General features: G+C 30.1%; 1 protein-coding gene across 2 annotated transcripts in view; it reads right to left on the minus strand.

The window, feature by feature from the left end:
* Positions 1-13,554, minus strand: part of LOC126917668 (uncharacterized) — a 97,425-nt gene that overhangs the window by 69,051 nt on the left and 14,820 nt on the right. The window contains exon 1 of one of the 2 annotated variants that reach the window (XM_050724819.1): positions 5,224-5,698. The exons of the other annotated variant lie outside the window; for it this stretch is intronic. Within the exon in view, the coding sequence (XP_050580776.1) occupies positions 5,224-5,275 (52 nt within the window). The 5' untranslated portion in view covers positions 5,276-5,698. Of the gene's footprint in view, positions 1-5,223; positions 5,699-13,554 lie in introns of those variants that run through there. 2 annotated transcript variants of the gene reach the window in all.

The raw sequence follows: 13,554 nt of genomic DNA on the forward strand, positions 1-13,554 counted from the left end.
ATAAGTTATGTTTAAGTTAAAAAATGTAATTTCGACACACAAAACATTGTATGGCTATGTCGTATGGTCACGTATCGGTACTTTTACCTAAACCACCCCACAATTATCACATCATTGTTTATTGTGAACAATATAGCAATGTAATACTCATCTACTGGTCAATATTATATAAAAAAAACAGTAATGAACACATAAATCTGGAAGTACTTAGTAATAAATTCAACTAATTATTATATATTGAAATATATTCTCGTATTTTAAAACATTACAAACATAGAAAGACTTTCAAACTTTTACTTCAATTAATAATTATGATCTAAATCGATTGATAAGCATTTTACCTGTTTAAACACTCATAGTTGCTTAAACACTGTTGCATGAAATAACAATCTTTCTAACAAACTATATTATTTAATTATTAATTGTCACATTAATTTGTTGTCATAGTTGCGTTATTCAGTTACGAAAACTGAAATTGCTACTTCACTATAGCTTTTCTAGATGTCGGTACAATAATGTATGCTTTCACTAAGATTTAATTATACTTCGCGTCAATCGGAGACATAAGACAATAAAAAAGGAGACAAGGAAAGCTATTGTATTCGCGATAAGAATTTAATACCTGTGTGAATCAAACACCGAGGGATAATCGTTCGATCGATCCGATCGTTCGAAAGAAAGCTCGTAAGAATGAAAGATAAAAGATAAGAGAATGAAAGGGCTGGAAAAGAAACGAGGGGAAGATTGACACGACTGAGTAGCGATCCAGACGGAAGAATGTAATTAGTTGGGAACACAGTATTCAGGAAGTAGTTGAAAACTGCGTAACAGAAAAGTGTGTGGCTCCCGATGAAACGTGGGAAATACGGGCAACCGTCACTTTACTATGAGAAGTGATTGCGATCGTTAAACGTAGAAAAGCCACTTTTATGAATCGCTTTTCACACACAATCTAGGTGGACTAATCGTGAAATCTACGACGACTTTTCTAATAGTATGTAATGAACACCTTGCAAAACAGTTTGATCACATAACATGATTGAGTCAATTTGGAAGTATCTGCAGTCTTCCTACGATATATATATACTGAAATTTTAGTACATTCTTTTTATACATAGTTAACACTGAGATTTCAGTAAAATCACAAAAAAATATTAATTAATTAATTAAATTATACTACACTTGTACCAGTGAAAAAAATGTATACATACAGAATTAAGGCTAACATATAGAAAGGATACATTACTCGCAAAATGAGGACAAATGGTCCTAGTAATGGTGGGTTGAGAAATAAATATATGCATACATATCTTAACCTCTTAAGGGCTCGTTGAATTTTAGAAAATTCCAAATACGATCCGCAATTGATGAAACCAAAGCTACGTCTTCGGATTATTCGCATGGGTCATCCTACTTACTTTCCCTTTAGAGGCGACGCTATCATATTTTTATCGGACATAATATTAAGGAGTTGGAATTTTAGGACCGTACGCAACAAACGTAGTATTACGTAGAACACAGGGTAGGGAAAATAGATACAGATTTTCGACCCCTTAACCGATCATCGTACTACGGGCTATGCCCATAGTTGTAGGTTCAGGGGTTAAAGGCAGACAAATCTAGAAAACATGTCTTATAAACATCGGTCGAAAATTAACATTTTCGAAGCTATAAGCAGGTTTTCGTAAAGCGAGTAATTTATTTGTTATGGAACCTATGGTTCTCCATAAAAGCAATGAGTACTTTCCGCGGTTATAAAAGACTTTTATAACACCATCATCTAGATTGCATTAGAAAATTCGCAAGAAATTTATGAGAAAGTATAGAGTTCCTTGGTATGAAGATATCAGGCGCATATAAAATGGAAGGAGGAGATATAAATAAAAGTCATAATTATGAAAAGAATAAATATGCTTGTACTATCTATCGATTTTAAATAAATGAATATTACTTAGAATTTTAAAAGTAATAATTTTCGTTTGAATAGTGTTTATTAAAACATTTCTCTTTTATTTGCTCACCGCCTATTCTTTAAAATCTGCATTCTCATTTTATCGCACTATATATTTTCATACGGTTTACAAAAATGTTCGAACACTCTTTAAAACAGAATATCTCTTTAAAAGTTGAACTAAACGACTAGAGTCTTTTTTAGAAGTTAGAAGAATTGGTTTACTAGATGACGTAATTTTGTTACTTGAGACATTATATACACATTGACGTAGATATCTAATTATATTTTTATATAATTTAAAAAATATTATTATTTAGTAATTAGCTAACAAATTATATTTTAAGAATATTGATATAGAATAGAAAATGTATGAAGACCACAATGTATTTATTTTACATGAATATTAACTGATTAGGAGAACTTATTGGCATTTCACAATGTATTAATATTTCAAAATCACATAACAAGTATATATTATGAATATCACAGAATTATAAAATATGTGTAATTTATTATTGGTTGCCTATACATATAAATAATGATAATTCATGAAACTTCACTGGAAGAAACTTTTATTGTATTTAATAACATTAATGCTAGCATCTACTGATTTATGAATGAAATAGATCAACAAACTGTTCACTTACAACATTTATTTTTTAATTGGATTGTGTTAAAAGTTCTTCGCTTCTATTATTTATTTAAAGAAAGCGATGTGAAGAATAATCAACATCAATCTATTTTTTAGTATTAGGAAAAGAGAAATACTAATAAGCATGTAACAAACAGTATGAAATTCAAAATGAAAAAATAAAGAACAAAAATTCTCATTAAAGAAAATCCATATCAAACCATCGCCTAGCGTAATCTACAGAAACTGACTATAAACACTACAATAATTAAAATGAAAAATTTATAAGAACGAATTGTTTATAAGATCTTGAAATAATATTAAAATACCAAAATGTCAAAATGAAAGACTAGACGTTTTACATTTCATCGCGCGTATGAAATCTATATTTAATAATTTATAGTACGAAAAATAATATAACGAAATATAACGAACAATAATAATAAAACTAGAAAGTAAATAATGAAAGCTGGTAAAAAATAATGCAATGAATGAAATACCAACAAATGTGTAGCTATGTCATAAACGATAATCTTTCACAGCACTTCCCATTAAATGTAAAAAGCATAAATAGAAAAGTCAATTTGACATCTGTGCACGTGAAGGCAAGTACATTTGCCGCTTTACGCTACAAAAATGGATTTACGCGTTAAGAATAGATGCATCCAATCGAGAAAATGAATTTGCTACTCTCGTAGTCGGTGATCGATGCTGAAGGATTACTAGCGCTTCCGAGATAGATGGAAATACACTTTGAAAGGCTTATATCCGGTTTTAACACATCAAAAAGAGTTTTTCGTTAAAAAAACACGACAAACGGAAACTTTTTTATATTTCGACAGATCTACGAATATATTTTTAAAATACTTTATATACTGATTAAAAGAGATACTAGATTAAAAGAAGATTAAAAGGAGATACTGATTAAAAGAAGAGGAAAAATTATAATTAGAATTTAATTTTCAAGGTTTCATCCTAATTGTAATAATGTGACAGCAACAGAATTATAATATTTATTTTATCGATGATTTATTTTGAGATACTATATATAAATTCCATTGAAATAATAATGTTAGTATAATGTGATAGTAATAAATAATTGACTTCTTTATCTCCTTTATAAGCAAATCGTTGTTTGCCGAGATATTCAAAATTAGTGTTTCAACTTTTACATTTAAGCAAGCTTAGAAGAAAAGCGTTAGTTTAATTGAAATTATGTTATATAGACAAATGCGCTAAATTATAAAATAATTATAATAATTATTAATTAAATAGGTAAAATCCAAACGATCATAATGCAATTTTTCCATTTGCTTTTAATTATTTCAAATTACTTTGCTTTGATCAATTATCAGTAAGAGGCAATAAGAATATCATAATTTTTGTATTATGCGTTGTTAAATTTTCGTGTAATTAGGTAACAGTTAAAAAAAATCTGCATTTCGATTTTTAATTGTATTCATCGAAAATACTAATTTCTGAATCTCTATCAGATAATCGTATATTACGCATCGTATTTTATCATGATAAAAATTTATATTGTATTCTGCGCAGATTTTTATCTCCTAGAAAGAGTGGCTTTGTTCTTAAAACTCCCGTGAATTTTCCATACTCTTAATTAAAAGAGCAAAAAGATGCTCTCTTTAAGATAGGCAGACAAGGGATTTCTAAATGCTCTTTTGTAAGAAGTTTAAACGTGAACTCTAAAGTAAACTTGTCCTTTACTACGGCGTTGTATAATGTTACGTATAAACAAGGAACAATATATTATTACCTTTCCTTACTTTTCTTCCTTTAATAGTATTTTACTAATATTAACAAGATAAATAATTACTTTATAATATGCAAAACCACATATTACTAATAATTACTGATTACGAGTCGTTTACATTTCGATAATTTCTAATATTTTCCTAAAAGAATTTACATTATTATCAATTACTTGATCAAAGGTTTTATTGTACCTATCGGAGATACTGATTAAAAGAAGAGGAAAAATTATAATTAGAATTTAATTTTCAAGGTTTCATACTAATTATAATAATGTGACAGCAACAAAATTATAATATTTATTTTATCGTTTATTTCTGCAATTAATTTGTTAATCAGGTCATCCTCTATCTAGAAACTTCTATAATCTACGAAACTAGAAGTTAACAAAAATAGATCAACTTCAATTCTGTCAGAGACATAGCAGCTACAACAAAAGTTTCTGGAAAGATAAATTTTTCATTTTATATTCCGAAATCTGCAACAATTTATTTTATTATGTATAAGGGCACGACACATAAAAGAAAACACTGAAATAGATACTGTTATATACTTATACAACATTAGTTAAAATTCTTAAAAATATCATTTTTGGAGTATAAATTAAAAAATCTAGTTTGCATATCGCTCCAAATAAGATATTATTTATTTTCGACATTTAATATATTTAGACCTAATTAATTAAAATATAAATTCTATAATAGATCCAATTGTGTACAAAGACTTTTGTCACCACTGCATGTCTAATACATTAGAAACGCTAACTTTTCTTTGATTAACAGATTGAATAACAATTTCCCAGCACAAAACCCACAAAAATTATTGCATAATGTAGCTACTTTAATAAACTAAGTATTTTAAAACGAACCTCGCGTAGCCAAGCCGACGACAATCAGAAGAAACACAGCTGTCCTTTCCATGTTTTCGTAATCCGCTTCTTCCAGTCAACTCTGGCCACGAACGATCAGCTGATAATCGTTTCTTCGCGACAACGATCAGCGAAGAATCTGTTCTGGTATCACACCGACTGGTGATCTTGTTGTTAATCCAGCAAAAAAAGGTCACTTTCGAATTCGCGAGTTCACCGAACGTACCGCGAGGCTAACGTCATTTCGCGATCGTTTCCGGTTGAACACCGACTGAGTACCGGAACTGTTCCAAGAGTACGACTGTTCCGGACGAGACGCGAGTTCGTTCCTCCTCTTTTTTCTTCTTTTCTTTTTCTCTTTCTTTCGATGAAGATACGTATTCTCTTTGGTGATAGGTAACTTTCTAGGATATCGTGGACTCGAACGACCGACGTGAAACGATCTTTCCTGAAGACTGAGGTGCTTACTCCCTGGCAGGAAGTCGTCCAGGTGTTCTGCTCCCCACTTGTTACTCTTCTCTACCACCTCTCCAACTAGGTAACGACCGATGTGCTGGTTGCCATCGAGAACGAGGCTGACTTGTGCGACTGACTGACTGTTCGTCCTCTGTACTTACGTACTCCTCCGGTATTCAGGCCAACTTTTGATGGGACATCGCCGAGCTTCGAGATGACAGGACCCTCCTAGCAAACAGCCGTGACGAAAATTCGATTTGAACATGTTGATTGGCTGAATGCATCGCGTGGACACATTGATACCTTGAATCTGGAACAGGCGAAGCAATGCTTAAGCGAAGTCTGGAATATTGGAAAGTCTAGCAAATTGATAGTACATGAGGCTTCCGCTGTTTCAGAAATGTTTGAACGTTGCATGGACAATTGGATTCTTCGTTTTGATATCTGATATGATTTGATTTCGAAATTTTAAATAGTAGTTCAGATATACAGTGACTCACAAAAGTATCCGAACACTTATCTGGGACAATTTTTATGAATATATTATGTGTGTTACACGAAAGTTTTTGAAATTTCATTAGCACCGTAATGAGATTACCATGATTATATTAGTAAAATTTGAAATTAATTTAAAAATGTATATAGACATTATAAGATATTTAATCCAAGCACATATTTATTAATATTTATTAGTATACCCCATGAATCATAGTAATTTTGAACATATAGTAAGAAGGTCCCACTAAGTATTGAGATATATTAATTTAGTGGATAATTGATTGTTTAAATATTTCCGTGATCTTTGTGAAATATATACATATACGTAATACTTTGTAATTTCTGTACAGGTTTTTAATTTTGTTTCAAAATTTATCAATATAACGGTATTAATGAAACTTCGCAATGTTTTGCATGACACACATAATATGTAAATTCTGTCTGCCAGAATTTAAATTCTTTTGGTGAGCCAGCGTTTTGTAATAATAAACTATTATTACTCATATAAATCCGTCTTTTTCGACACAGTCGTGTTTTTCTATTATTGAAGAACTCCCTTAATTTCAGAAAAATATAACACAATCAATATTAATATGCATGATTCCTTGTTGCAGTTTGTCTAGGTTCTTCTTAAGATGGTACTTGTTGAAACAGAAAAATGAAATTTTGACAGTATAAAAATTCAAGAGTCTTGAATCTTCATCTTCATCTGAATCAATCTTGAAGATGTTGAGTCCCAATGTTGAAGATGAAACAATCTGCATCTGAATACATATGCTTAAGTATCAGTACTTGTTTCGCTATTTTGAATCTTGTTTATGTAAAAGATGTCGATATCAGAAATACAATACTTTTGATCTGTAATGAAAGTTTCAAATTTTTAACGTCAGAATCTTGAGAAATATATATACATTTAACGTAACATATGTTATACGTGTATAAACTTCTTATTTAGAATATTGTATAATGAAAAATAGCTGCAAAACTATCTCTGAAAAGTCTCTAAAATGTTATCTATATGTAATTTAAATTTTGCCTTTCTTGACGACTATAAAAGGAAACAAAGAAAGCTACGTATTCATCAAAATAATTAAACCTATGCATTCCAAGAAATTGATAATGTATTCGTGTGCAAATACTCACATCTATGATATCCATTTCCATAAGTAGTTGACAACTTATTCACAAATATCGTTCATTTATTTTAATTCCATTGGAGGAGAACCGAAACAATTACCTAAAGAAAGAAAGATAATATTATCAAGAAAAAATATCGTTGAAAATGTTAATAAGTCATTGTCTAAGATCTATATAATACTAACTTATTGATATATAATATGATATATGATATTATACGATGATTGATATATTATATGATAAAAGATCATTTTGTCTAAATCTCATCTTATTGTCACGAATAAAATATTTGGGGTTCTACATCAATAAGATAATAGACTTTGAAATATTTTAAACGACAATCATATTCTAATTAATGATTCTATGATTAGTAATCGTAACTACTAGTAATCGTAAAATTAACGTTACAGAGAATACTCAAATGAAGAGGCACGAATTAATTATACATACATACATTTCACGTTCTACTTTAACTTTAAAAACATATCAATTTGCATAGAATGTTACTCGAATTTTCCTGTCTGTGATGATAACGGGATGATGTGTACAGTTTAGCTCGCAAATTTATTCGCGTCTAATCATGACATTCACTTTAAAGAAAACTAGCAATTATGCTATTATTAATGTTATGACGAATGGTCACAATGATAGTGTTAATTAAGGATAATTAGAGATAATTTTATTCTTATGATTTTTACCAAATAATTCACACAATTCATATAATAAAGGGAAACAAGTACCTGGATAAACAAAACTGGCAATGTATAGTTTATTGATACAACCATAAGTACAATTGTGTTATGTTGTCATGTTGTCATCCATGCTACGAATATATTAATTTTTATACTTCGATAATAACCAAACACTGTGGCACATTTCCTTAATAAGTACAAATAATCAAGAAGTAAAATAAATCTAAGCAACAATATTTAATAAATAAAATTCAGTTTCCTCCTCTGCAAGGATCACTAGCGATGTATGTTACTAATAAAAAATACAAAAACGATTCAAAATTAAAAAATTTTTCTTTCTTATACAATAGAAGATTAGAAAAATAGATGTAGAAATTAATTATGCACCTATAACGGTTAATTTAGTAAAGATATTCTCCCAAAGAGAAACTTTAACGTTTCTTTTTCAAACGAGAAAATCAATTCGTGTATATGCATGCATCTGAACCGTAAAGTTTTTAGCATTCGTTGATACTTTTATTAGTATTATAAAATTCTCGATATGTTTCCTGTATTCCTACTGCATATATAAACCTCCAAAATAGTAACATGTTTAATAGAAGAGCAGTAAAAGTACTTTTTTTTTTCAAAAAAACAAGATCGATTCTGGACACGATACGTACATTTATAAGTAAATTTAATACTATATTTTAAACTTTGGAAACATATGGATTTTTTTATCGAAGTTTACCTTTAATCGTAGTTTTCTAAAATGGAAAATTCCGTCCTTTCTAAATCATTAATTCTAAAAAAAAAAAACATAATTGGAAAAGGTCCTCATTTATTTTATACTTTTGCAATTAAAACGGGGAATCTTGTTAATATGTTACAGTCGTTTCGTCCCATATTTATAGGCATTGCGTTTATTTACTCATTTATTGAACACTAATATATTTCTAGATTTCTAATAACTTGATTGATAAATTACCCGATTCGGTTCACAATAAACATTAATTCATGATATTATCGTATTTGCCTACTAAACATGCAACTGTAAAAGAATCGCTAACAGTGGCGTGGCTCGAGCATGCGAAACACTTTCTCGCGGACTATTAAATTTCACGGCTACGTTAATCAACATGTTCGAGGTAAAGGAATGATCGCATCTCATTGTTAGCGCGAAGCAGAAGCAACAATTAACTTGACTAAGGAAGCTTGGCCATCGAGGGTTAGACGATCCGGTTTAGGGTGACGCGGTTCGTTGATCATCCTACTAGTTCTTTCTGCTTAGACGCGGTTAAAATCTCTTTTTCATTCTGAATAATGATTAAACATTGCACCTATAAATGTAAGAATTGACCTTAGGAAACATAATTGTAATATATTAAAAGTTTTCTTTGTTTTAATTATGCAAATATAATTTTGAAATAAGTGAGCATCTCCGTCAGTTTCTTATGCCTTTTCTCTTTCTTAGGATTGATAATAATATTAGAAAATGAAAATTGATAATGATAAACGTCAAACAATTTCAGATACTTAGGATCGATAATAGTAAATTTCCATATGAAATATTGATCTTCAGATATGAACATTTTCACTAAGCTTCGAAGGTTTCTCAAAGTTACAAGTTAATTTTTATTTAGATATTTCCCTTTGATAGAAAAATTAGTGGCTTCTTTTAAAAAGACATTGCGATTACTTTTACTTTTATTACGACTACTTGTACTTTTAAGAAGATATTGAAGTGTACGGCTGGCCCAACAAATACTCATTTACTTATGTAAATCGACAGTAAACTTTCCAACAGCTTCTGTCCCGTGGCTCGCTACACAAAGACCCTATTCTTCGGACAAGATGATTGCCAGAATATTTTCAGCTAGCCTAAGGACCTGCTATAAATCTTAGGATTTGTTTGTCTAAGATTCTCCAAAGGAACAAATACTCTTTGTCTCAACAGTCTCAAAATCTATCACCTACCACGGGAAGATACGGGATCATGTTTTCCTTCCGCTAGCAACTTTTAAGGGTGGTTAGCATCCTTTTCCAACCACCAATACAAGATTAACCAATTATCAGTAACGTCCATTTCCCTCACTTTCCGAATGAAGGCTTTCCTCAACGAATCCGATGATCTCGTATCCTTAAACATACCCCATCATAGTTTTCCTCTATAGCATCATCGTGACGGAAAGTCAGTCGTTAGACGCCTGTCCGAATCGATATGTCGTAGTTAGCAGCAATAATTGACCCGAGTTTCTCGACATCTTAGGCAATCATCATCCGAACTTGTATCGTACATCGAAACGCATCGACCCGAGTTCGAACTTGTAATCGCGAACCGCTAATAGTAATCGCGAGTCCTACGCATAGTGTACACATAGAGTATATGTTAATAAATATATTAGGTTCTCCCGTAAGTTCGTGCCATTTTTCGAGCGGTTATATATGTTAAGATTGTTTACATACCTTTCAGTTTCATGAAAAAATGTAATCCTCCTCTCGTTGTACAACTTCTTCCCATTTTTCATTATTCCGTCTCGATAAAAGTCCTCTCGTTTTTCTTTAAAATATGAAATGTATACACAAAGGTCGGCACGAACTTATGGGATGACCTAATATATCGTTAAATATATTCAAGTGTTTTTTCAGCACCTATTACGACCTATCCACCTGACTTACTTTTAAAAAGATAATGTATATTTATCTGTATATATATTAAAACAAAATGGTTTTTATATATCTCTTTCTTTATTACACATAAGAAAATCAAATATTGTTTCAAGTGGATTAAAATATTTGTATTTAACACATAAAACGTTCATATTATATGCTACATCTATTCGTGCACAAGATAAATGCGAGTTATTTGGTTTTTTAATGAATACATTTACTATCTGACTCATAAATGTAAAATATTAATCAAATTATAATGTTTTCATATGTGAATGAAATATAACTATTATATAAACAGTATTATACACCTCACTTCTGTATTTTATCATTAATAAAAGATAAACATACATTTTACTGCGTAGTTCTAAATTATAGAGAGTAGTTATTTCATACGAAATTTCAATAAAATTCACAACTTATGTATGGATGTAACATATAAACGTCAAAAACTTTCTGTGTCGTTTGTTAAAAAGTAGCTCCTAACCGCGTTCCTCGTCCCATCGATGTCTCGTTTTCCTGGTGCATTCCGTGTCAGTTGTTCGCGAAGAGGTCGCGCTTGGATATTCAATTAGAGACGTAATGCACAAGCATACGAGCTACAAGCATGCAAGTGAAGTCGTCGAGGACGATTGCAATTTTAAACATTCAAACGGCAAATTACTCAGATTCCTGTTTTACGATTTTACAAATCGTAATTATATTCTATTATAAGAATCTGACGATTATAAGTTATTAAATAATATAGCATTATTCTACTTGACGTAGTTGTTATAGCCTTGTTACCACAATATACTTCAAAAAATAATTTCAAAAAATATATTGGATTTTATAAATTACACATATAAAACATACGGAGATACTGGATTTAAAATCTACTAAACGCTGTATCAAAAATAACAAAGTCATCCAACCAAACAGAGTCAAAATTGTAGAATAACAACTGTTAAATCGAAATAATTTTTTATTACATACATATTAGATATTAAGAAATATTCAATACGCGAAGATTCTTAAATATTCACTTCAAATATTATCATAACCATAAAAATATAATACTCATTTCAAGTCACAAGTGATAAAAGTAAAGAATGTACATCAACAATCAGTATAGGAGAAACTATACAATTTTCGCGATATAAATAATATCATGTATTTATAGATACCGCAATTAGTAATTTATGAGAATTTTCTATTGGACATAAAACGTTAATGTTTTATGCAAGCTTATGGCTAATTTAATTTAATAATAACTTGCATTTGATAAAAGAGTAATGATCTAATGGCCTCAATGGTGAATCTAGAAACCTTTCTTGTGAGGGAGACAGGTGAAATGTGTTTTTACATAATGTATATTATACATATCTTTGTATATAAATACATTTTTAAATCTTCTTTTATAAGAAATTTACTTATGATTTATATCTTAATAATAGATAATTAAATTCACATTAATCTGAGACTGGAAAGGTATACTCGAATCTGGACAGATATAACAAACTGTAAATCTATAAAGACATTATCAAATCCATTTGTACATACGAACTGCACATTTAGGGCATAATTCCCAAGTTGAATATTTAAAAAATTGAAAATCTCTGAACTATCGTTACCTTTTTTAGACGTAATGATTTTGTGAGATATGACGATATAAGAAAAGCACTACAAATTCCCTTGGTTGAAGAGGAAATTATAAATCGCACTAAAGCACATCTAAACAAAATAAACAATCACACGAACGTATTTATCAAAAATTGCCGCTCAGATATGCTCAAATGATTTAAAAGGAAACATCCGACTGATCTACTTATGCCCAAGCAATATCGCACATAAACATACACAACATTTAATCTACTCTAGCGGTTGTCTATAAATGCACCAAAATTATCACGATATTGAAAATAAAATTCATTATGAAAATATAATTAACGGTATTAGACAATTAGAAACATTTAAAAATGATGATATAAAAAAAGAAACATCAACTATGTACCGAATAAGTTTTTCAGAATGTGACGTAATATTTTTATATTTTATCATTCTTGGGTAGGAGACAATCGCCCTGGCGATCCAATAATGGTGAATACTTTAAACATTTGGCAAAAACTTTTAATTGTTTAATATAAATCGAATGTTTATTCGTTCATTGTAAATATCTTTACCTTAAATTACACAATATACTCTGTATATCATAAATCAACATATATGTTACACATATATGAAGTAATGTTATATTTACAATCCTAAAAAAGTCAGTTTCAAACTACACAACATTAAAAAGATTTCAAAAATAAATCGTTTGCAATGTGAAGATTTTGTAATTTCAATAACGGAAAAGACATTAATTACTTCTTTAATTTAAAAATGTGATACAATTAGTCCTTAAAGGCTCTAAAAACTATCGATTAATGAAATAATTTATAATTTCATAGTTTTCATCAATTCTGCAAGATACAAAAATTATTAACCAGATAGATTTTTCACTTTATAATTCAAAAGTCGTATTTTCAAGAATTTTAACTAATACTATATAACAATAAACGTAACAGTGTCCATTCGTTATACTTCTGCTACTAAAATTCCTCTAGATATCGTTTGTTGGAATATATAAAATGAAAAATGTATTTGATCAAAAATTTTTACGCGAGACTATATGCTTCCCTGGTGCTCAGTTTAGGATTAGAAGGTCACTATATATACTGGAAGTAACGATACACGTTTATATAGAACACGTGACTGAAATTCGTAAGGATGTCCGAGGATCCATTCGCGGAACTAGGTGACTCGCTGTCAACGCGTGCTTTAGTAGGGCACTTTCAGCATCACGATAACCGACGAATTGCGTAGGACCAGATTTGGTAGAGGCGGAAATTTGGTGCGACGAAAGCTAGCGGTGTCG

This window comes from Bombus affinis, chromosome 1, assembly GCF_024516045.1.
Source record: "Bombus affinis isolate iyBomAffi1 chromosome 1, iyBomAffi1.2, whole genome shotgun sequence".
NCBI lineage: Eukaryota > Metazoa > Arthropoda > Insecta > Hymenoptera > Apidae > Bombus > Bombus affinis.